Source organism: Natrix helvetica (assembly GCF_964273705.1).
Source record: "Natrix helvetica genome assembly, chromosome: 2".
NCBI classification, from domain to species: Eukaryota; Metazoa; Chordata; class Lepidosauria; order Squamata; family Natricidae; genus Natrix; species Natrix helvetica.
In genome coordinates, this window is record NC_138552.1 from 80,390,708 (window position 1) to 80,417,559 (window position 26,852).

Below are 26,852 nucleotides of genomic sequence, written 5' to 3' on the forward strand. Positions count from 1 at the left end.
CCAGTCTTTATGTTTATCACCTTGGGAAATCTATAATGGAAAGGAAAGCTGAACTAAGATCATAAACAAAATTGCGGTTTCACTTAATGACTGCTTGGCTTAACAACTGAGTTGCTGGTTCCAATTATGGTCACTAAAGGAGGACTAACTGTATGATGATCTTCATAATCCACACTGGAAGGCAGTGGGTAGAGAAAGAGAGACACAAGAGGAAGAAAAAAGAAAATTACTCAAGGATCTGGACAGATAATGTACAAATCGCCCTGAATTGCACCCAACACTGCAAAGACCTGCATGATATAATCTTCAAATAGTAGAGCCCATAAATGGCAATTTTTAAACTCATGTTTTGAGTGGCAAGTCTCAGGAAAATGCTAGATGGCAGAATGAATATGTGTAGTGATTAAAACGTTGAACTAGGATCAGAGAAGACCGGGTTCAAATCCTCCTTAACCATAGGGCGTTACCATGGTAGTTTTAAACCAGTCATTCTCTCTCAACCCAAACTGACCCATATGATTATTTTCAAAATAAAATGAACTGATGAGTCCCATTTATGCCAGCTTGAGATCTTGCAAGGAAGACAAGATAAAAAATCTATCAAGTAAATAATTTAAAATGTACCTAATGTTCATGTCTCAAGGGAATTGGGTTCCCCAATATTTCTCCATCATTACACACAACTTTGGGGAAATAAATTACTCTTAACATACAAACAAAATAAATGAATGGATTATCAGTTCTGTCCAGGAAGTACACCAAAGAAGCAGCCTTTAACAAGTAAGTTTTTGGTCTTCTTACCTTACTTGGAAAAAATATAATATAAAATGGAAAGTTTTTCTAGTCCATAAAGTATAAAATCAGCTAACTGGTGGCTGGAGATGGATGGTAGATGGTGACCATCAGAGACAAGCATTGTTACCTTTTTTTCCCTTCATTGGGCTATAAATATCTGTTTTACGAAACGTATTCGTAAATCCAATGGGCATTTCCTCCAAAGCTAGTTGTTGTTTCAAGTAAGAGAAGAGTTAAACTATCCTATTACAATCATTCATTCAAATACACTTGTATCTGAAATGCAAAATATAATTTATGGTTGTGTTTTGATGTAATCAAATTTTGAAATCCTATACCTAGTTTAATGCTTAAGCTTCAGTGCAATGTATTTTTTTTATTGAAGAACAGGGTTTTCAGCTGGAATTTTAAGGAAGAGAGAACATGAAACTATTGTGAGGTTTCAGTCTAGATAAAACTTCCGCTGAGTTTTTATTTTGTTATTGTTTAAACTCATTAATTCTTCCCTCTAAAATACATCTTTAAGATTTATTATTATTATTACAATTTACTGTCAAGTTTCCTTAGGGTAGAAATACCAAAAGAAAATATGGAACAATTAAATCTAATTGTTGGTTTTGAGCTAAAATAAATGCTAATCCAATGAAAAGGTTCTGTTTGAAAAGGAAGATGGGAAATTTGGCCTGAAGCACACACAATTCCTTAGGAAATGCATTCCATAATTTGGGAGTGATGCAGGAAAATGCCCTTGATAATACAGTATTATAGTACAACAACAAGCTAAGATGGTGATTATCTCCAGCTGAATTCCCAGTAGGGTTTCATCTTAAGAAAGTCTGCAAATCTCATTTCCTGAGTGATTTCTTAGGAACCATCTGCACAGATGGGAAGGTATTACAATTTTCAAAGAAACTGGACAAGTTGCAGAATTCAATAAGACAAGAGATCCCGGAAGCTTCAATAGCTTATTGCTGGTGGAGAAAGAAGAGGAAAAAAATGGAATGGAGTAGCCTGGTGATAGCTAACCTTTTCCAGAGCGGGTGCCCAAAGTGTGTGCATGAGTGCGCGAAGGCATGCGCATGTGCCCAAACCCCCAAAATGCAATGTGCATGTGGTCCCTGTGCATGCCCCCCCATGCATGCATCCCCACATGCACCCCTGCACATGTCCTGCCCCCCTCATGTGCACATGGCCCCTGCATGCACCCTTGCCCCCCGCATGCACCCTGTGCTTGCACGGCAGAGACCTGGTGACCAGCTGGCTGGTGAGAGACCCATGCTCATGCACGATGCAGCTGAACTAGGGTGATGGCTCATATGCCCACAGAGAGGGTGCTGCGTGCCACCTGTGGCACACATGTCATAGGTTCACCATCACGGGAGTAGCCTAAAGAAGGGCACTGCTGGTTCAGCAGATCAAAACATCAGCCAGGTGCTTTTTTGTTGCAAGCCCCAGTTTTGCCTCCTTAAAGTACAGAGCAGGTGTACAATTTTGCTCCTCTCCCTAGAAGTGCAATGGAAAAGGAATGTACTTTATTGATTATTGTCATTGAAGATACGTCTTTTGAGATCAAATGTATAGTTGGCAAAATTTAGCTGCAGGTTAACTTAAAATAGGGGAACAGGCATCTTCTCCAGACTATAGAGTAGAAGGGCTGACCCTTCTGCTGCAGGAGTGTAAATTTTCCAATTTGTGGGACAACTTAAACCAGCTACCTGTCCAAATTTGCCTCAAAGTGGAGGCTAAATATAGCACAATTGTTACAAATTGCATTCCAAACAGAGGTGTACCATAAACACAGCCTTTAATCCAGGGATGTCTAACCTCGGCAACTTTAAGACTTGTGGACTTCAAATCCCAGAATTCCACATTGCACATGGGGAAATAGCTGGCTGGGGATTTCTGGGACTTGAAGTCTGCAAGTCTTAAAGTTGCCAAGATTGGACACCCTTGCTTTTAACCCAAGCACTGACACTAGTATTAAAACAAGACTACAGGTAATCCTCAATTTACAACCACAAATGAGCTCCAAATTTCTGTTGCTAAACGAAACATTGGTTAAGCGAGTTTTCCCCCATTTTACGGTCTCTCTTGCAACAGTTGTTAAGTGAATCACTGCACTTGTTAAGTTAGTAACACCGTTATTAAGTTAATCTGGCTTCCCCATTGGTTGTGCTTGTTAGAAAGTCACAAAAAGTGATCCCATGACCCTGGGACGGTGCAATAGTCAATCGCCAAGTGATTGAAATTTGATCACAGGACCATGGGGATGCTGCAATGGTCGTAAGTGTGAAAAATGGTTGTAAGTTACTTTTTTCAGCGCCATTGTTAACTTCAGTCCATAAATTAACTGGTTTTAGTAAGCACAACCTGTACTAAAGAGGAGTGGGGGGGGGGATTGTCCTCTTCTCTGTGATGGCACAGTGATTAGAATTGAGTTCTGCAGGCCACTTCGGCTGACTGAAGACTGCTGACTGCCTGCAATTTCGCAGTTCGAATCCCACCAGGCTCAAGATTGACTCAGCCTTCCATCCTTCCAAAGTGGGTAAAATGAGGACCCAGGTTGTTGGGGGCAAGAGGCTGATTCTGTACGCCGCTTAGAGAGGGCTGCAAAGCACTGTGAAGCGGTATAGAAGTCGTAAGTGCTGCTGCTATTGGTATTCTCCGCCGCTGCTAAGCGAGGCCAAGGCTGCCTTCCGAAGCGAGATCAGAATAGTCCCATTGAAAGAATAACAACGCCCCGCAGGTTCATGTGAGTGTGCCCGCTTTCCGTAACCGCCCTCTCCCCGCCCGCCGCCGATGCAAACCAAGGGCTGGGGTTTGCAAGCCAAATAATGCTACTGCCGGAAAGCGGCCAAGGCGACCACTCGGGCTGCCTCCTACGGCGTGTCACCTGGCTGGCTGGCTGGCCGCTCGCTCCCGTCCCCCGCTCCACCTCTGACGGTCGCGACCGGGGTGGATTACAACCCCAGCGGGACTAACATGGGAAGGTCGCCGAGAGTCGGGCGACGCGGCTGAAGGCTTAGCTCTTCCCCGTCAAACCCCCTCCCTCCCCCCCCTTTCCCCCTCTTCCCTCCGCGGTTGCTGTTCCTTAATCCGAAAAGCCGCTTTCGCCCCCCAAAGCCATGGAAGACTGCGCCCTGCCCGACCTGCGGGACGTCGAGCTGAAGCTGGGGCGCAAAGTGCCCGAGAGCCTCGCGCGCTCCTTGCGCGGGGAGGAGACGGCCGCTACCCGCGACAAGGAAAAAGACCGGGAGCAACCCGGCGGAGGGCCTGGCGTCGCCGGCTTCTCCGCTGCTCGAGCCCCCCGAACCGCCATGCTCGGCGGCGGCTCCAGCGCGCTGGAAAGACTGGAGACCAAACTTCACCTCCTCAGGCAAGAAATGGTGAGTGTCCCCCCCTCCATCCCCAGCCAGCCGCCAATAACAAGGCGGCAGCGCCGGATCTGACCACTGTGCGCTACTGCTCCCTTTGGAGCGCCGCTCCTCGGTTTGCCCAGCGTTTTCTGAGTGCTCCCTTCTCCGAGAGAAATTGAGAGCGAGAATAAACTTTGGGGGGAGGCCAAGGACGCCAGATGGGCCCAGAGGTGATTAGGGCTGTCTGTCTGTCTCTGTGTGTCTGTCTGTCTGTCTGTGTGCCTGTGTTATGATTTGAAATGCCGGTGACATAAACAAGAGTGTTTCTGAACGTGGTGCAAGTGCGGGGGGGGGGGGGGGAGGCAGAATTTTGCTCTCTCCCTTTGGGATCCTGGGATTAAGTATTGGGTGGGAAACGGTCTGCTTGAAATCCATCTTTCAAACCAAGGATATTTCATTGAGACATTTTAGCAATGTGTTGTATGTCTCCTTCCTTCTAGACTCCTCTGAAGGTATGTTTTAGGTGAGTTTCCTTAGTACCCTTTTCCCTCACAAGGGATGGAAAAAATCACCTGTCCCCTAAATAATCCAGGTAAATGATGGACAGAAGTCAAAATGTAGTCGATGGACATGTTGTTTCATGTGGACCCCACAGCACATTTTCTTCTTACTGCCATGTATCCAGTCTGGCTCTAAAAGATTGGAAGGTGGATTGCAACCCACTTGTGGGTGTGCATGCGTGTGCAGTTTCTCTTGCATGTTATAGGTTCCTGGCGTAAACTTCCAACTTCAAACTCTGTCTTTCTTAGTATCCACGAATGTGCTGAATCCTCTGTAATTAATATAAGTGTCTTTTTAATAATTAAGTAACTTGAAAATAATGAATACTTCCTAATGAAGTGTATAGTCAGGAGTCTACAAATACAGAAGGATTATTTTGATAAGTTAAACATTTCCCAGTTGAGGGCCTGGATTCACCTTTGCTTAGAATTCAGTTGTTTCTTAATGCTGGATTCAACTCCATCACCACTCCATTCCTTGGGATTCTTTCAAAGCTTTAACTTGCACCCTGATTTAATCCCGAATTTCTTCTCAGGACCATGGCTAGTTCCTAGAACATTGCCACCATGCAGAGTATGTACAACTGACCCACTGGAACCATGTGCATCCCAGTGTTCTTAAACCCAGGAAGTTTACTATAATCAATCTCTATCAATTGATCATTGTACTAAGTGCATTGCTCATAATCTTAACTATGTAGAACCATACTTTAGTATATTGATTTCAGTATTCCATGGTACTTGGGTTAGGAAAAATAGAATTGCAATATGTAATCTTAGCACACCCATTAGGCACACATCTTCTCCTTTTAACTTTATCCACAAAGCAAACAAACATGCAAAATTGTCTTGCACTAATAATTCATTTCACGTAGTATCGTTTTGAAGCAACTTATATATTTATTCAGAACTGTTCAAGAAGTACAGGCCCACTCCCCCCCCCCCCCATGAAATTCAAAACAACCAATAATGGTGCTACGCAGTCCTCGTTTATAATAAGAATGTGAGAATTTCAGAGGGAGATTCCTGCTCAGTCTCCACTATGAAGTTCAGCAAACTCTAAAAATTACAGGCAGCGATTGCAACTATTGAAAGAAAAGACTGGCTACAAAAGGTAAATTAACTTAGAGCCTTGGCGTGCTCTGACCAGTCCTTTCGTAAATTAGTTGCTGACCATCATGTCCATCCAAACAGCACCAGTTTGGCACCCTTCTGATATCCTTTGCCTTTTTTATTTTTTACAAAGAATGAAAAATGAAATTTTGTGTGTGCTGAAACTTACCCACCCATGACCTATAGTTTCTATGCCAAGGAAGAGAAATTAATGATGTTCCATACATGTGGTTTAGCCAGGCCATCACTCCTTGTTCAGATAATTCAGGATTACTGTGTTGGTAAATTTGTTTGTCCATGTGTTGCTAAAAAGAGCACCTAAAGACTATCTGAAGCACCTGCCCTAGTCTAAAGACACATTCAGCAGCTGCTGTCCTTTATCCTGACAGGCAATCATAGTTGTCAAGTAGCAGTGCCAGGGAAGCACAAACTAACATTACACAATGCATATGGTTCCCAGATATATATCTTTTTGAAGATATACAGCAGTTCATATTTACAGTAGTTATACTGTATAATGCGAACTTGAATAGAGTTTGAGCTTTTCCATTTTCCTATCTTATAGCTATTACTTAAGAAAGAGGAACATGGTGGCTTAGTGACTAAGACGCTGAGCTTGTCAATCAGAAAGCTCATCAGTTCGGCGGTTCGAATCCCTAGTGCTGCGTAACGGAATGAGCTCCTGTTACTGTCCCAGCTTCTGCCAACCTAGCAGTTGGAAAGCATGTAAAAATGCAAGTAGAAAAATAGGGACCGACTTTGGTGGAAAGGTAACAGCATTCTGTGCGCCTTCGGTGTTTAATCATGCCGGCCACATGACCACGAAGACGTCTTCGGACAGCACTGGCTCTTCGGCTTTGAAACGGAAATGAGCACTGTCCCCTAGAGTCAGAAACAACTAGCACCTATGTGCGAGGGGCACCTCGCACATTAAGAAAGGACTGTGCTTCCCTTTACACTATTGGGTTTTTTTTCCCCACACAGATCCTGAATCGGTGGACATATATTTGTCAGATATACTTAATGTGAACTTGTGCAAAAGACTATGATTGACTAATCACTTTAATGTTCCCTCTATTTTTAGATGAGAGGGCTAGGTTTTTAAGATTATGAGAAACCAGGACCATTATGTTGGTTTGAGATCTCTGTCCTCAACTTTCTCCTCATTGTGTCCTGTTTCCGTGTTTGATTTTTCTTCTTTTGTTTACGTCTAACAAATCCAATAAATGGGAGTTTGTACGGAAGTGCCATAGCTGAAGTAAGTCTTGAAAGTATATTTCAATCCATTAGTTAAACTTCCTTGAATGGGAAACATAACAAAATGTTTGATGCTCTCTGAGCTTGGTTGTTTGCTTGCAGAGGTTTTGTTACCCAACTAATTAATATCATTAGTGTTTAGGGTGTTACCTAGTTGGGTAATGAAACATCTGCAAGCAAACAACCCAAGCTCAGAGAGCACCAAGGACTCCATGTCCTGAAGTTCAACCAGAGCTACATGTATTCTTTTTTGTTGCAAAATATAGATCCAGCTAACCCATCCAATAGCTGACGTATCTTTTCAATAGGGCCCCTTCCATGTATGGAGCCCAGGACAATTGTACATTTCTTCCTTCTTCAATAGAGTCTTGTGTTATATGTCACACTTGAAATGGAAATTGTATATTTGGTAGCAATGTATACTTGAACATTAGAATCTCTGCATGGAGCAGAGAATTATAGGGAATATTTCAGAGGTGGGATTCAGCTATCTTCCCTGCCAGTTCACAAATGTGAGCACGCACTCCACATCTGTGCATGTACACCACCTTTTGCGCATGCACAGTGCTCACACATTATGTCAGGGTGGGTGGGCAGAGCCTCCCACAGCCACTGCTACCGGTTCGCCCGAACCAGAGAGAACCGGCTGAATCCCTCCTCTGGAATATTTGTAACAATGTTCACGGCTGGCTTCTATGCTTCTATTGCAAGAAATGAACAATTGCTGGCCACAGAGCTTCTAGCCGCCCTTAAATTAATTTCATGCATTCCTGGAGTTTATTTAAAAGCCACCCATTCACATCGTAGGAGTAATTTTTTCCCAACCTTCTACATTGGGAGAAAGAAAAAGAAAGAAGGTATGAATGACATAAAAAATGAATATTTTTTTGGGGGGGAGACAATAGTTGGTCTCATCCATGTTTTTCAGTCCCACCTTTGTTGACAAGCATCTTCTTACAGATTATCCGAATGGAAATAACACATGAGGTTGTCCACCACACATTGTGGTGCTTTTTCAACACCAGGGTTTCCAGAAAAACTAGAAAGTGTTTTGTGAGGTTTTCTGGGGTTCACTTTTTGTTGCCACTGTATTCTAGCTATACAAGTAGATTGTCCAATAATGAAGAGATGTTGGCAGATATTGGCCTCAGATATCAACTGAAACAGCTGGGAAAACATACCAGAAAAACTTTGGATGAAAGTTCACAAAGAATACAATTTTTGTGAAAAGGCAATGAAAGGCCTTACTACCATTTCGATCCCCTTCTCTTTATGAAACTAGATTCCCAGATCTCACTGCAACTAAATATTGAAAAACATTGAGTCTCCTTTTGTTTATTTATAAATCAGATTTATATAACCTACCATCTCGGTGACTCTGAGTGGCAAATAATAATCAGGGAAAACACACACACACACTCAAAAAGAACACAATATGAAAAACCATGTTAATATTTATGATAATAATGAAAGATATCACAAGAGAGGGAGATTTAAAAGGGCCACCTAAGCAATGGAGCCATCTGAGCCATTTAAATCAAATTGCCAGAGAGCTGCAGCCTTGACAACAGCCAAGACTTCAGAGCTTTACAGATTATCAAAAAGGATGGAGCTAATCTAATTTTGAGGGGAAGAATGTTCCATAAGGCAGGTGCCATTAGGAGGTAGTAGAAAAAGTAGAAGAAATGCATTTCATGGGACCCATGAAAGTAAAGTCCCTATGCAATGGTACGTACACAATGCTTATTTTATCAGATCTAGTGGGGTGGGCTGATGTAATTGAGGAGAAGTAGTCCCTCAGTTAACCTAGTCTCATGCCATGAAGGGCTTTAAAAATTAAAACCCGCACCTTGAATTGGACTTGAAAGAAAACCTGCAGCTAATGCAGTTTGTGGAATGGAAGTGAATTATGTATAGATAACATCTGCAATGTGGCATTCTGTACTGGCTAAAGCATCTGGATACTCTTCAAGGGCAGCCCCATGTCGAGCTCATTGTAATAATTCAATATGGAGGTGACCAGGGTATGAGCGATTGTACTGTAAATAGGGATTCCTGATGCAGGACAGAGCACAACCACTCCACCGGATAAAGCTGTGCAAATGCTGTCTTAGCCAGGGCTACTACCTGCTCCTTGAAAAGGAGACACGAGTCTAGGAAGACCCTCTGGGATGGATTGAATCTGTCTGAGATAACACAATCCCATACATGCCGTGGTGAGTTCCTACTGGTTCAGACTGGTTCGGCCAAACTGGTAGTGGTTTGGCGGCCTGGGTTGCTGGAACCAGCAGCAACCCAGGATTGCCATGCCCCTGAACCAGTTCTCCAGGCAGGGCCTATGGCCCCGCCATCTTGTTTTTCAGTTCTGTGGATGTGGAGAAGAATTTAAATTGTGCTGCCCATGCATCAAGCACGCCCCCGCGCACACAAGTGAACCGGCAGTAGTGCCTGCCAGAATCCACCCCTGCATACAGCACCAAACATGGCAAAGCCCTGGAGTCAGTAGACCCACAACCCAAAGCCACTTACTTGCCAGGATTCAGCTGAAGCCTGTTGTTCCCCACTTTCACAACCTCCAGACACTAGAACACGGGTGTCAAACTCACTGTGTCATGTTGCCGTCACGTGACGTTTCATGACGTTTTTTCCATTTGTGGAGCTGGGGTGGGTATGGCCTGGCATGACGCATCTGGCCCGTGGCCCACCAGTTTGACAAGCCTGCACTAGGACAATATATTCACGACATCACTTAAATTGGCATGGGTGAAGGTACATTATTATCATCAGCATACTGATGATACCTCACTGCATGAGGTATGAGGTTCACAAATGAACTCACCTAGGGCCTCATGTAGATGTTAAAGAGGAGTGGAGAAAGCACTCCACCCTGTAACACCCCATATGGGAGCGGAAAGTGGGACCTCTCTTGCCTAATCAACACCAATTGTGAAGGAAGGAGTTGAATAACAGCATGCCTTTCATCCCCCCCCCCCCCCATTCTCTGAGTCAATCCAGAAGGATACTATGGTTGATGGTACTGAAAGCATCTGAGAAGTCAAGTAGGGCAAGGATGGATGTATTAGGTACACCCATCCCACCCATGCCAGAGGTCATCTTAAATTGCAACCAGTGCCGTTTCTGTCCCATACCCAGATCTGAATCCTGACTGAGGACCACATGCTAGATACTGATGAAATAAACTATTGAATGTAAGCTGATATATCCAATTAAGATTTATAGTCAATATCTTAAATGCAAGGAAATATAAGGAGTATTATTAAAACAAGTTTTACTTCAAAATTAATCTTCTCATTTTATTAGTGAAACATTCAAAGATGTTCTCATGATTGTTTCAAAGTCTTGAGAAGCATGCCTTCCGAGTAGAATCAACAAGTACATTGTGAGAATATCTTCTCTCGCAGATCTTTGCACTGGCCCATATAGAACTTAAGAACTTTTTGATAGCCTGGATGTTAAGATTATTCTCTCCAAAAGAATCTTTCCATCCCTACTTCATGGAATAAGTACTTGCTGACTAATTCAAATACTTCTGCTAATAGTTCTCTTGTAAAGAAATTTGAGTTCTTTTGAAGATAACAATCTTCTGGTTGCATTGATACTTCCCCTTCAGTTCTCTTCAGCTTAGCATATTTTATACAAAGGAATCAGAGACTAAAAGAAGATAAGTGGCTACTATCACAGCATGGCAATTGGTTTGGCCTTCTCAAGTCATTTCACTTTGCTCTTTGACATTTTCAGCTTTCTTTTAAAAAAAGAAGGTTTTTATCTTAAGAAGATACATAGAAGGATTGTCAAGAGCACTCAAACACTCTCAAATAGTTGCTGGAACACAATCAGGATCAAATCTGAGTCAGTCACAGGGATCAGAGGTTTATTCTTCCTTGCTTTTGGGGTCATGGTGGAGCCCATCATCAGGGAATTTCTCTCTCTCCAGAATATGTGCACTGTGTTATTCTAGACATTGTATTTATTATGGTGCCTGGTTGTATGTAGCTTTTAGTTGTTAATTAGGGTGTTGGTGGCTGGCTATTAACTTGTTGGTTGTTTCTTCCTTGTGCCACTGCATCCTTGGCTCCTAAAAAGCCTGATAACTTGGTGGTAAATCAGCACTCTTCTTGACTAACAAAGGTTCTGTTTTCCAGGCTTCAATAATTTCTCTGGCTATTTTTATCCCTGCTTGGCCAACAATTGTAGTAACCTTGAAATTGAATGCATGGCCTTGTTCATTGCGGTATGAGGCTTCGAATGAATTTGGATCTCCTCTCATTCGTGCTTGCAACAGTTCAACCTACTCACCTTTCAAGATCTCTAGATTGTAGCAAGTTTATGGTAGCAAGAATGGGAAGCCAGGCACTACTTTGATTTTCCCACTGTGCCCTAGAGCACCTGATTTAAAATGATTAGATGTAGCCAGCATGACAAGATAAAATAAAGATAGACAACCTAAGGGCCCCGTGGCCCTTCAAAATTTATCAATAGATTGATCAGTTTAACTGATTCAAGACTATCCCCGCATCGTTTCCTCTTCTCTCTTATTCTGACTGAAGAAAGAGTGGTGCTGCAAAAATGGAATGAGGCATATGTTGGATATATTTGTACTGAACATGATGATATGAATGGCTTCCTACAACTCTATGATTCTGCTTTTCTCTCCTGCTGCCTAAGGTTTTCATGTTGTGTGCAAAAAAAGGTGGGTCTGAGATGGAAGAAAAGTGGAGCAGATATACTATTAGTGAGTCCCTCCGGGGAGAGGGGGCGGTCTAGAAATTTAATAAATTATTATTAAATTATTATTATTAAGGAGTAGAAAAGTACAGACTTAGATGACTATTTCCACCTTAAATTATTTGGGGGTTTCTCAGGGTTTGCTTTCTCTACTTACCTGGGGCATGGTGGATAGTCAAGAAAGCTATTAGGAAACAAAATATAACCTATGTAAGGACTGTGATGTTAGTAGGTAGTAGGAAAAAGGAGATATAGATGGCAGCAGGGACGTGCGGTCAGGGGAGGCAAGGGAGGCAGAGCCTCACCTCTCTTTATGAAATAATAGTATATATTATTATTATTTTATATATATATTATTATATTATTATATTATATTATATTATATTATATTATATTATATTATATTATATTATATTATATTATATTATATTATATTATATTATATTATATTATATTATATTATATTATATTATATTATATTATATTATATTATATTATTATATACATCCATCCGGCCGCACCCGGGAGCTGCGGAGGCAGAAATGTCGGCGCTCCCGGATGACGAAGCCACGAAAGCGACTGGGGGAAGGTTCTCGTCGTTCCCCAGTCGCTTTCGTGGCTTCGTCATCCGGGAGCGCCGACAACATTTCTGCCTCCGCAGCTCCCGGGCGCAGCCGGACGGATGTAGCCAGAGCGACGCCGAGGCGGTCCGGGTGGATGAAAGAGCGAGCGCGCGAGCGATGGAGGATCAGGCAGCTTGATCCTCGGTCGCTCGCCTGCCGGACTGCCTCGGCGCCACTCTGGCTACCTCCGTCCATCCGCGCGCGCGAGCTGCGGAGGCAGAAATGTTGTCGGCGCTCCCGGATGACGAAGCCACGAAAGCGACTGGGGAACGACGAGAACCTTCCTGCCTCTGCTGGACTTCGCGTGCTCCTCGCGACTACAATATAAGTCCAGAAGCGGCTTTTGTGGCTAATGGGGTTTGGGCTTCCAGCCCACCAGCCCCTGCCACTTCTGGACATCTACTGCAGTCGCGAGGAGCGCGCAAAGTCCAGCAGAGGCAGGAAGTTTCTCGTCGTTCCCCAGTCGCTTTCGAGAACTGCGGAGCGCGAGCCGGCAGAGCACGCTCAGGAAGGCGGGGAATGGGATCACGTGTGCTGGAGGCTGAGGCAGCCTCAGCTTCCAGCACACGTGGTCCCATTCCCTGCCTTCCTGATGACGTCACCAGCCTCACCAGCCATAAACCTCACCGCACGTCACTGGATGGCAGGTATACTGGCTAGTATCACTTCTAGAAGAAAGGTGGGTATAATTAAAAAAAGAAAAGTGAAGGACATGTGCTCTTCTCTTTTCTCCAGGACAACATGTTTGTTGAGAATTTGGGGAGTTTCAGAAATGAATTAATATAATACAATGTAATGTAATATAATGCAATACTGGAGTATACCAGATTTAGGAAAACTGCCTGATACTGTAACTCTGTTTCATAGAAATTTTGATTGGCTTCCTTATATGCACTGTTTCCTAATAGGTACTTAAAATAATATGCAATATAAATACCACTCAAACATTCACAGCATTCTTAGTAGAACAATAAACATTATTGCAGTATCATTCATAAAACCCAACCTAAGATATATATTTCAAGGAATGTTATAGAATAAGATAAACCATCTTGGAGCAGTAATAAAAGCCTAACAAAGCAAAGCAATCTTTGCTCTGTAGAACACATAAAAAAATAATTTCAGGGATAGTATCAACCAACAACGCTTTTGTGGTTGGTGAATATACATAAGAGCTCTGATAAATATCTTTGGGAGTAAGCTTCTAATTTCCCTCTCTGTATTGAAGGTTTTTAAAACAATCTGATACAATGGAATCCTTGGTGCTCTCTGAACTTGTTTGTTTGCTTGCAGACATTTCATTACCCAACTAAGGAACATCATCAGTGCACTACAGATATGTTACCTAGTGGGATAATGAAACCAAACAACAAAACTCAGAGAGCATCAAAAACTCAACCCTGAGCTACATGTATTCTCTTCCCATTGGTAATACACTACTGTACAACCTAATGCTACATAGAATAAGATAAACAATCTCGGGGCATTGTTAAAATAGAAATCTAACAAAGCAAAGCACTCTAAAACACATAAAAGAGCCAATTTCATCTAAGGGAAGGAGTTTCACAATCAGGATGCTACTATGAAAAAGACCTCAGGGATAGAATTAACCAACAATGCTTCTGTGCCTGGGGAATATACACAGGAGGAGTAGATAAAAATCTTAAGCAGCAAGCTTCTAATTTGCCTGTTGACATTGAAGGCTTCCAAAGCAATCTAATTATTTAGTTAATGTTCTTTAGATATACTCCTTGCCAATCTCTATCCAGAATCATAGAAGCACTTCAGCCTACAATGCTCATATTGCTCTGCTTTGTCTAAGGAAATGAATTTTCTGACCTCAGCATAAAATCACGTGTATTTATTTTTAGTGCACACAATTTTATGCCAATCATGTGCAACTAGCTATCCCATTATATGACATACACTTTAAATACCTAATAGATATACTTTGATGGGAATAATAACTGTTTAATATTTGCTCTGATAGATGTACATTTTTGTTCTCGTCTCCCTTTCCCTTAAAAATCCCCACTATCTGGTTTTTACATCTAAAAAAACTCACTTTAGGAAAGAGCACTTAATAGTACATAGCCAGCAATTATGTGTTTGCTGGATTTAGGAACATTTCCTCTACATGCTTTAATTGCTAATTATTCAAGGAAAGGAAAATGGTAGTTTTGGTCTTCATGTGGCGGCAAGCTAAGCCCCAAACAATGCAATGAACAGCTTACTTTACCAATTCCTGAGATGAGGTCTTGTATGTTTGTTGTTGTCAAGTTACACATTTTCAATACACACCAACAAAACTAATATTTAGATACACTGAATCAGGGGTGGGTTGTAGGCGGTATGCCCCGGTACGGGCGTACCGGAACCTGCCTGGAGCACTGGGTACCGTTCTGGTATGGTGCTCTGGAGGGCCCGCCTAAGCTCCTTACCTGTCCTTTAAAGACTTTGGTGCACGCATGGCGTGTACAGCGCCTGCGCAATGCTCCACCAAGCAGCTGGAGCATCGCGGAAGCTTGCTGAGGCATCGCTGGCAGCTACAACGCAGGCACGCGCCTGGCACAAGTCCATGTGGGAGACACCGGACCCGTTCCAACCGTACTGGTTGCAACGGGATCTGGAACCCACCACTGCACTGAATGTAGGTGGTTACTATTTAACATGGTCTTTAGTACAGTTGCCCACCCACCCAGCCATCATCACAGATGCTCTGCGCATGCGCAGAAGCGCCCCCACGCGCACTCACATGCTCTCAGTTCCAAACGAGTAGCGAAGGTAAGAGAAAACCATTACTGAAGAGGACAGTGATACCTTCCGTATGAACCTGCCATGTACAACTTTTTTCATGCCATAGTGTATGTCAACCAGAGGCCTAACATATATTCTGCCAAACAACATTTTTTGCCTATGAATTTCAATGAGACAATATGGGAATAGGTAGGATAGAAAAGTGCCCCTTTGTTGGAAAAAAAAATTGGGACCCCAAAATGTATATGCACCATCGCTTGCCATCTAAACAGATAGCCATGATATATGTCAATCAGAAGCTGAAGGCATCTGAAGCATCCTTCTCATAGTCAACTTGGATTCAATTGTTTCCTAGGCAAAGATCCTTTAGGACTGTGATGGTGATGCCATCAGAAAGGATGGCCGCATCCTTTCTGATGGCACACAAGCCGTTGCTCCAGTTCAGCTCCCATGTGCCTGCGCCTTCTGCCGGCCAGCTGGTCTTCGGGTCTCTGCCACGCATGCGCGGGGGTGTGGGGGGGCTGCATGCGCATGCATGTGGGACAAGGTGTTGGGGTGGGGCACATGCAGGGGGCTGCACACATATTGCATTTTGGGGGTTTGGGCGCACACACATTCATGTCCGTGCGTGCACATTTTGGGCACTCAGTCTGGAAAAGGTTAACCATCACTGATATAGGGTAAGCTGTAGGGATTGCTAGCCAACTATTTTTGAAGATCCAGGGGCACTCTACCTCTGCAATAGAAAAACAGATTTGAATACAGTTGCTGTAATTAATTCTTTGCAAACATGTAATGTTAATATAGCACTTAGGTTACAGCTTAGTGCTCACAGTATCAGATCTCAAAAGCCCTATGTATATCAAGACCAGGAATTCATATGACATCCATGCTGATGGATATACAATGTATACAGATGTTGGGAAACAGTATATCTGCTTGGGTAAATCCCACTTACTTATATACAGAAATGAGGATGCTCAGAAGCTTCCACATGTTCAGAAAAGAGTCTCTTATTTTTATGGATAGACTCTGGTTTTCCAGTTGCCTCTTGAAATAGCACCTTTGGGACCATCATGAGCTGGATGACTGAGAATCTCCATAGACATTGAGCTGTATTAAGTGCAGAAGAGGTATAGCTGTGTAGAAGTAAAATGCTTTTCAGCTATAACAGCAGGCCCCAGCCTTTTGGGCAGCAGGGACCAGTTTAGCAGAGAAAGGTTTTTTCCGCAGACCAAAGGGGCTGTGGTTTTGTGTGCTGCCTGCATCCCATGGATGTGGCTTCACTTGTTTGTGTGACCCAGTTGCTGGCATGCCACAGACCAGTGCTGATCCATGGACCAGGGGTTGGGAACCCCAGAGATAAGAGAACAAACATAAGAGGATAATATCAGCTACATTTTATTGTTATTTGAGTAACAATTATCCAAGTTTGTACAATTAAAACGGTACGTTGAGAAAGATCTAGGACAATTTTAGAAGATTTATTAAAAATATATTTATTTGATAATTTGACTGCAATTTTTTGCTGATTCTTCAGCAGCAAAACTATTAACTTCCCAACAGCTTTCAAAATGTTTTTTAAGTTCAACATTTTTCAAGTAACTTTACTTCTGTTCCCTTGTGTACTATGTCAAATCACCAAATCGAATTCAATTCTTGGTGATTTTGTAGACTAGCCCTCTACAAATGATGTGTCCTTACTTATCTTAATCAGTCATGCTGAAGTTCACAATCTTAGTCTTATATTTGAGCTCCTAAATCAAAGGGGTTGCTAGATCATAAAACGTTTTTTGTTGCTGATGATGTTTCCGGCTTTGTAGAAAGATGCAGGAGAAGTCTCTGAAAAAAGTGTGTGAGACAGAATGGGAAAATATCTACATCAGCACTGCTTTTCTTTCTGTATACCGAGACACGAGATGGTGGCATTCTTTTGCTGTTGTGATCTACGCCAAAAGTGAACATGTTACGGTAGAATGGTCTTCTGAAATGTGGGAGAAATAAGAGAAATCAAGCAGAATTAAGTGTGTCCCCCCCAAAAAAAGTGGGAGATGACCAAAGGAGGAGATGGAAGAGGATAGCAAGACCAGTTCATATGAGCAAAGAGGTCAAGTGGATAATCCTACCATTAGCCAAAAGAATGATCCAAAGCAGTGTTTCTCAACTTTGGCTCTTTTAGGAGATATGGACTTTGTGCTGACTGGAGAATTCTGGAAGTTACAAGTCCACGTCTTTTAAAAGCACTAAGGTTGAGAAACCCCAGACAGTTTTGGCAATAAGGTGTCCAGTAACTTATTGGAATACAGTTTTACATTACATGGTTTGCCTTTCCTTGTATTTCCTAAGGTGGCTTTAGTTGTGATAATGGATTCTGTCCCAAAATTAGAATAAGTAAAACAAAGCACGTACACATTCATTAGCTAATAAAATCAGTCCTTGATTGTTTCTGAAATCATTTCTATCAGTAGCAATTACTTCAAAGGTCCTGAGCTTGCAGTTATTTCAGAATGAAGCTTGAAACATTTTACAGATCTCTCTCTTTGTGTGTGTGTGTCTCTCTCTCTCACACACACACACACACAACACATACATACACACTTTATACATACTTGGTGGTGTGTTATTTCAATGAGTAGGATCATAGCTAGATATATTTGGTTAATATAAATTACTATGTTGGTTTTCTCAGAACATTTTTCTGTCTATGCCTGACTGCAACAAAAATATATTTGATTAATATAACTTCATTACCTTCCTCCTTCTGCAATGTGAGTCTCATCTCAGCAGAAATACAGAACATTAATTTCAGTGTTAATTGGTAGGCAATCTATTACAGTAATGTAAAATTTACAATTTACGTGTCTTTCATTCTTACTGTTAAAATATGTAGACAACTTTATGCTAATACTTCAGGACAGTATTTCATTAAGGACATGTTACCAGTCAGAGTTCAAGCTGTAAATCTAGGCAATCTTATATGTTTAAATTGATAGTTTTCCTTCTGTTTTGTAGTTTTGAGACAATCATGGATGTATGGTCAGCACCTAACACCTTTGCATTTGTACCATAATCTATTTTAGGGCTCAGTGGCTAAGACACTGAGCTTGTCAATCAGAAGGTCGACAGTTCAGCAGTCCGAATCCCTAGCGCTGCGTAACAGAGTGAGCTCCTGTTATTTGTCCCAGCTTCTGCCAACCTAGCAGTTTGAAAGCACATAGAAAATGCAAGTAGAAAAATAGGGACCACCTTTGGTAGGAAAGTAACAGCACTCCGTGTGCCTTTGGTGTTTAGTCATGTCAGTCACATGACCACAGAGACATCTTCGGACAGTGCTGGCTCTTCTGCTTAGAAACAGAGATGAGCACCACTCCTAGAGCCGAAAACTACTAACACATATGTGCATGGGCACCTTTACTTTTACCTTAATCTGTGTTTAAGGCAACTTTAAATATCAATTATTTTTATTTTGAGTTTTTGTCCAGAATAGAAGGATTTATAATTTATAAAGATTTATAAGAATGAATAGAAAGTGAACATAAGACAAGTATATGTGGATGTCCCTTGGATCAAAATAAAAAGAATTACTGTACGTTAGAGAGTGCCATAGAAGTGAATGAAGTTCCAGTGATAGGAAATAGAAATAATGATGCTTATAGAATAATGAAATGAAAAATACAGCGGGTAAGTGAATAAAATGCATAAGAGAATGATTGATGCAAAGAAATGAGAATGCGAGAAATGTAATCTATATACAAAGAAAAGGACAGTTGCAAAGAGAACAAGGAATTAAAAGAGATGAAAAAAATGTGAAGTCCTTTTTGTTACATAGACATTGGCTGTATAAGGAAAAAACAAAAAAAGTGGAAATAGATTCTTACAAAATATGTAGGATAAAAACAGAAGTTATAAGGAATACATGGTTGGAAGTGGAATAAATATGGAATGAACGAACAAAAAGGAACAGTTGACGCAATTCATTCATATGAAGAGAACAAGGATTGAATTGCAAACCAATACATGATGGATTAATGAATCTATTGAGAGGGAAGTTCAAGGAATTTGAGGCTATGCACATATCCATCATGCTAAGGAATGCACTGGAGTGTGTGTGTGTGTGTGTGTGTGTGCGCGTGTAACCTTATAATGTTCAAGTCTTTAGTGTTCTGTGGCTTCTAGTGAAGTATCAAGAATTAATGCTAGTAAGGTCCAGCGCAAATTAAATTGCAATTTATCTCTTAAGTGTTTTTCAAGAGTGTGCTGTTGCATTATTGATGAATCAGCTAACTGCTTTCCTTGGCTCATGAAATTTGTATCTGAAAATTCATTTACTATTGTGTGGTACAAATGTTCCATTTTGCCTTAGTTATTCTGCAGATGCTAAGGTTTTGTAAGTTCTTAGAAATTATATATCTTGCCTGTATAATAAAACCAAATATAAAAATGGGAACGCCATTCTTCAATGGCGTTCAATAGTGAACCTTAAAATAATCAAACGAATGAGAATAATCAATGTTTAATCAATTAAAAATCAGTGAATTTAAATTGCAAAATTAAAACAAATTTTATGTTTAGTGCATTCACTGCATGAATGAGATTGCAAAGGGATTTAACTTGTTTGGTTCATCTTATAATTTACACAATCTAATTGTGGATATGCCTTGAAAATGAACTTTAAATAATAATTTAACTAAATTATAGGAATCTATAATTGGGCTCTTGTTTCCATTGAAATACATTTGGTGCTGACCAATAATTTATGGGTTGGCAAAAAAATGCTATGGTTTTTTTTAAAGAAAATAATCCGCATAAACTTTTAGGGAATTTGTTAATTTGTTTTCAACCTGGTTATAATATTAGCATTACAATTTCCTGTCTCAAATATTTTTATTACCTTTTACAGAGCATACACATAAAAGATAATATAAAATAACAATCAAGAAAGAATAAAGAGTATAAGATAGCATTAAATATTGCAGCTATGTCTGTATTAAAAGAAACCATCTGTTTTCTCAGTGGTTTTAATATAAAGAATCACCACTGGGAAATGAATTATGTCTGAAACAAGCTTTTTCTTTTTTTACAGTTTGAAGTATCAAGTATAATGAGTTATGCCTAAATGGGCATTTCTGCACCTGGTGAAACACAAATAGGTTAGATCTCGGAAGTCCTGCTGAGATAGAATCATCTTGTGCTGTATCCATTCATTCATTCATTCATCTATCTCTATTCTCCAAGAGTTTAAGAGAATGAGGATTTCAACTTCGCTTTTCCCATTCCAAGGTTAATCACCATATCATGGCATTTCTCATAACACAAAAGTTTAGGTTACGCAGAGATTTAAATCCATATTGTATTCCTTCATCTGCTTCACCAGTGGAACAAAAGACATACCTCATACAACACAAGAAGCCAATGGTGCAATTCAGCCCATTCTATCTGGTTTGGGTGAACCAGTAGCGGTGACGGCAGGAGGCTCTGCCCACCTGCCCAGATGTTATCTTGTCCCGTTTTTGATGCTCTGTGCATGCATGGAAGGTCCTGCACAAGCGCGGAGGTAGCGAAGGTAAGTTGATTTCACCCATGCAAGAAGCCCAGGAAACTGTACCATGTTGCTTCTTTATGGCGCTCAAGAGTAATGGGTAACGAGACAAGTAACGAGACAAGAGATCCTATACCATTTCAGACAAGTGATTGTCCAGTCTCTTCTTAAAAACTTCCAGAGATGAAGCGCGCATAACTTCTGAAGGAAAGCTGTTCCACTGATTAATTATTCTCACTGTTAGGAAGTTCCTGCTTAATTTCAGGTTGCTTTTCTCCTTGATTAGTTTCCATCCATTGTGTCTTGTCCTGCCCTCTGGTGCTTTGGAAAATAAATTGACCCCTTCCTCTTGGTGGCAGCCTCTCAAATACTTCTTTGTGGTTTTCTATGTGGAGTGCTTCAATGTGGTTTGCAGATTCTTACATTAGTTTTGGAAGACAGGAAAAAATATCCATAGTCAGCAATATCCTGCTTTTTCTTATAAGAAAGACCGCAACATATGATTCTCAAGCCATACGCAGAATAGAAGAAAAACTTCTGCATTGACTTAGTTGTTTTCAGTAGCTTAGTTGTAATGCCACAATTTCTGTGTGTATCCTAGAAAGAATTGGACAATTGCATTGGAAATATGGGTATATTTATCTTTTAATAGCTTTTACATTTACATGTAACGTAAGACCATACATTTCCAAGTGATTTTGCTAGTTATATACAGTGTAGGGATAACCATACACAAAAGCAAAAATAAAAACTACAGTTGCCCTGATGTGAACAGTTTAGTAAATAATTTAGTCTATAATTTTATTTACTGAAAAATGTTTCTAGTCTGAAACATTCAGAAGCTGACTTAAAATGTAAGACTAGAACATGATGAAAATTTAAATAACTGAAAACCTGAATAAGATGTTCAGGGAATGGAGTATTGATACTTTTCACAATATTGGCCCCAACCTACAACTTATTGAAGCAAATTAAAAGTATGCAACGTTATAAAAAATTGTACATCACTGTTAAATATACTGATGAATTTAACCACAATCATCGGCTGCCATAGCTAAAAATGAGAGTTGTAGTTTACCAACATCTGAACAGCCACAGATTAGGGTTAAGTTCTGTATACTTTTTACCACCTTGCAAAGTCAGTGGGAATTGTAAAATGTTGGTACAAGTTTTCAATATGGATATTTATATGGTCATACTTCCTAATTAATTATTTTATGTTTGGACAAATTATTGTGATATTCACCTGTATGTAAAGTGATATTTACTTTACATACCAAGTGTAGTTTTCTAATGTTTTAATGGCAGCCCTTTGGGTTTGGCTCCTTGATGATAATAATTTCACAATTTTCTCTTCACTTTTTAAGAAGGATGAGTATAGATGCTGTACCTAAGTCTTTAATTATAATAATATTTCATTTTTGCAATAAAGATGCTGCTGTTACAATACAATATAGCTGAAACTATTTCATTATTTGATGTGGTGCATGCATTATCATACTCTACAGGAAAAGCCAAAGCAAATTAAAATCAGAAATCCTAAGGGAATGTTTGAAATAATGTTTATTCAAATACCAACTACTAAATGAGAACAGGATGGGACCATAACTGTTGCTAGTCTTTATCCAATTTGTTCATCTGTGTCATATCATGAAGGAGTTTTTTTGGTTGGTTTTTTAATAATAAAGTAGCCTCATAAAAGGCAATAATGGCCCTTTACTTACAGAATAGATTAAATAATGACTTTTTGGACTGGAAGAATGAAGAGGGAAAAATATAGGTATCTCAACTCCTAAATATAATTACCAGTGTCCAGTCTCTCAAATCACAAGTTTCTTATAGATCTGTACCAGACTGTATTCCTTGATATTTGCTTGGATATAAATTGGGGAAAGCTGTTAGGTAAAGGTAAAGGTTCCCCCGCACACGCATGCTAATAGTTTCCGACTCTAGAAGCTTATCTCCATTTCAAAGCCGAAGAGCCAGCACTGTCCGAAGACGTCTCCGTGGTCATGTGGCCGGCATGACTAAATGATGAAGGTGCAGGAACACTGTTACCTTCCTACCAAGGTGGTCCCCATTTTTTTACTTTCATTTTTGCATGCTTTCGAACTGCTAGGTTGGCAGAAGCTGGGACAAGTAACAGTAACTCACTCCGTTATGGGCGCTAGGAATTTGAACCGCTGACCTGCCGACCTTCTTAGCCACTGAGCCACTGTGCATTTAGTGGATCCTCCTCTTAGGACACATGGTTATGATACAGCCTAAAGGTTGAATTATCAAAGAGGCAAGGTCTTCTAGGAAAGGATGAAAATGTTGCATCATGAAAAAGAAAGAAAGGAAGATGGGTGATTTGAAAAGTTGAAGATAGGGTGCGAAAAATGTGGGGGGAAACAGTTACAGAGGGTTCTTAAAATGCAGAATGAATGGAGAAGAGTGGAACAGATGTGAGAACTGTAGAAGAAGAAGAATGCACCAATTCTTTGGTCAGTGGTCAGGAAACCACCACCAAAGGAATCCTTTGAAAAAGACGGCAATGTGTAAAACATTATATTTGGGCAGAGTTGAGATTATGGGTGGGTAGGGGAGAACAACCATGGAAAGTATTATGTGCAAAAAAGGAAATGTGCCAAAAACAAGATAAAGAACTCACTTCCTCAGAGTCTGGACTTTTTCCCTTCAGTTTATTGTGAGCTAATAATGCAGATGTTATATTCGTATATCAAAAGGGGGAGGGCTTAAGAGTGGTGGGTATAAGGCTAAGCTACACAATACACCTTATTCATTTTTCCCATTTCACCCTCCCTCCAGAAAAATGCCCACTTTAACTATCATCAAATCGATGGAGATTGTTGGATCCAATTTGACAACTCTGGGTTAGCTGGGTAACAAAGAGGATAACAGTTAATTTTATATAAATACACATAGATATATGGAACGATACCTCCATGCCAGTGCTGTATCTATCTATATTCTCACTTGAAATCTACTGCTTTTCAATGCCTGTTATTTTAATTAGAGCCCTCTGTTTTATTTCAATCAGTAAAAATAGGTAGATACATATTCATATTTAGTATGCTAAAAGGTACAGATTATCAGAAAATTTTTGGAAAAGTAACTAAAATGAATTGTTTGAGAAGAAAGAGCAATCTATTTCCTGGGTAATCTATTATTTCCTCCAAAATTCATATTCATTAAATCACACAGAGATACATGCTAAGTGCGCTGTTCAATTAAAGTATGAATGGAGTATATATCTAATGGTTATGTTTTATTCCCCAAATGGGAAAACTGAACGGAAAAGTTTGATGCGCATTGGCTAAAGTATCAACAATTGATTTTTCCACCTGTTATTACTGCAGGGAAGTTTAATATGCATTCTATATGAGAGAGAAACTGATTCTGAGTCTGTCTGCGTATAAACTTTACCGATGGGTGCATATCATCATCTTAAAGTACTTAAGGAAAAATGCCTAATAAGGATTCAGCAGCCAGGTTTATTACCTGCTGTGCTTTTACTCATATGCAAACTTTTATTATTATGTTTGAGAATTAGTCTGCTGCTTTTTTTTCTTGAGTTCTGTTATCAGTCCAGAAGATGCCAAACCAAAACAGACAGGAAATAAAAGTAATTTGATAGGACTAGCAAGGTAACATTATCTAACCATAGTTGTTTGCCTCACTATACCAATACCTTTATTTCCCTAAGCAAAATGATTGTTTTCCTGGATTTTATTTTTATAATCTCTGCAAAAATCAGCCATTGTATGACAGTCCTGCAAAACAAAAACATGCAATGCAGTGCAATCACTATGCCTATGTTAAAATAAGCCCACTGAGTCTAGCACAGTGGTTCCCAACGCCCCACAGGGGGGCAGTTTGATCTTTAATGGGGGCAATTTGAACTTGTTTAAACCAAGTTAATGGCCTTTTAGGCTTTCTCTGCATAGGTAAAGTTCACTTTTTGAGTAAAGTAAGAATTATATGTTCGGGGTGGGGTGGGGGGGCATAGATGCTTAGATGGGGCATGGCCAAAAAAAGGTTGGGAACCACTGGTTTAGCAGGACCTTCTTCGAAAATAAGCATGTACAAGTTTTACATTGTACAACGTATTAGCTTAATAAATAATAGAGAAGGAAGCCAAAGCTAGTCCTTGCCAACCCATTCAGCTGTAATGAAGATTTATAGAGTGCATTTTTATGCACAGTCCAGCATTTAGTGGGCATTTTTTTTAATTGTTAGTATATATTTTTCAAGCAGATATCCTTGTGTACTTAGCTTCTTCTACAGACGAACCAAAGGCTCATGAAATGTGCATGAAAGATTGGCCTCATTTTGCTCATGCTAATGAGAATTCAACTGATAATCTTTTCAAAAACAGGCTAATCTGCGCAATTCAGCATGTTTAATCTTATATCATATTTAACATTTTATGCCTACCAGTAGTACAGACCCATGGGGACCACCTTATGATCCTTTTCTGTGCTGATCATAGTCTAATTGGCCACTTGTCCTTATGGTTGCAGGTTGATCTCAGAGCCACCGATGTCAAGCTAATGCGACAGCTCCTGATCATCAATGAAAGCATTGAATCCATCAAGTGGATCATTGAGGAAAAAGGAACCATCACCAGCAGAGGCAGCAGCTTGAGTGGCAGCCTCTGTAGTTTGTTGGGCAGCCAGGATACCTCCTTGAGAGGCAGCTTTAACAGCTTGCAAGACTGTAGTGATGGACTGGATGGTATATCGGTGGGAAGTTACCTGGACACTTTGGTGGACGATATCCCTGGCCAGCATACTCCTTCAGATGTGGACCAGTTCAGTGACTCTTCTCTCATAGATGACTCACAGCCCCTACATAAACATCCCAAGATGGAATCCAACGAGTACTACTGTTTTGGTTAATAAAACGAAGATCTACGAGAGACACGCGTGCACTTGTATTTATGATTCCTCTATGCTGCTATTTGATGTAAGCATTTTTAAATCACCTTTAGCAAAGACAATGTACTTTAAATCTGCTCCCCTCTCTCGGTTGCTGCTCCTAGGTTTTATTCTCCTTTCTTCCTGGATGGTTGTCCTCCTTTTGTTATTTTAATTTATTGTAATTTCTTTCTCCTTTTTTTTATAACATCCCATTTGACTTCTTTTTTTATATAAAAAATAAAGATAAAGGAAATTTATCTGCAATCCTAAGTGCATGAATGAACTTTTACTTAATTCTGCATCTTGCAGACAATAAAACACTTCCATTATCTGAAGATTGGATATAGTGTTGGGGGATGATAATTTCAGGTGTGATTATTATTTAAACCCCTTTCATTTGGGGCATTCAACCAAAAGAAGCTTACAAAGTGTCTTATGGAGATTAATAATGCAACTTTCAACCTTATAAGCTTGTAAGATACAAAAAGAAAATAGATTTGGGAGAGAGACGAATGGTTATAATTAAAAATATAAAACTTTTCATAGCTCAGCTGGGAATTGTCAAGGAAAATATTTCACTGATAATTATTAGGAAAGTCTGATGTTTGGAAACTTCTATGGGTCTGTAAGTACTGATGCTGGACTAGTAAAAATTGGGGAGACGTTGTTGAAAATGTTCCACTCTTTATACATATATCTGCATGTGTATACACATGCACACACACACACACAAACACACACACTCAATTACAGGGTTGTCTATGACCTATAAACCAGGAATCCTTGGAACTCTCTGCCAAGAAAGTACAAGTTTCTTCTATCTCAGCCTTCTGTGGTGAAGGAATTCTGATTTAAGGTCACTTCGATAGTACATCACTTACTGAGTTTTAAATTGCAAGGGTGAGATTTGGACTTGTCCTGGTCATGGTTAATCAGTAGAGTCAATTGAATAGAAAAGTTAAGTTTCAATTTAGGAGCAAGATACCATGTTTCCCCGAAAATAAGACAGGGTCTTATTTTCTTTTGACCCCCGAAATAAGTGCTTTTCAGGGAGGTCTTATTATTTTTGAGGCATAGGAGGTGGCGAGTGTGGTAACCTCATGGCTGCTGCTGTTGTGTTGCAATATTTTGGGGGAGGGCTTATTTTGGGGGAAACAGAGTAGATAGATTCTGAATATCGT

The 26,852-nt window shown here is 40.4% G+C and overlaps 1 protein-coding gene across 1 annotated transcript; it reads left to right on the top strand.

The window, feature by feature from the left end:
• Positions 1 to 3,582: 3,582 nt before the first annotated feature.
• Positions 3,583 to 25,952, top strand: LURAP1L (leucine rich adaptor protein 1 like). Its single transcript, XM_081943994.1, has 2 exons — positions 3,583 to 4,181; positions 25,273 to 25,952. The coding sequence occupies exons 1-2, from the start codon at positions 3,921 to 3,923 to the stop codon at positions 25,648 to 25,650; spliced, it is 639 nt and encodes a 212-aa protein (XP_081800120.1). The 5' UTR covers positions 3,583 to 3,920; the 3' UTR covers positions 25,651 to 25,952.
• The last annotated feature ends 900 nt before the right edge of the window (positions 25,953 to 26,852 follow it).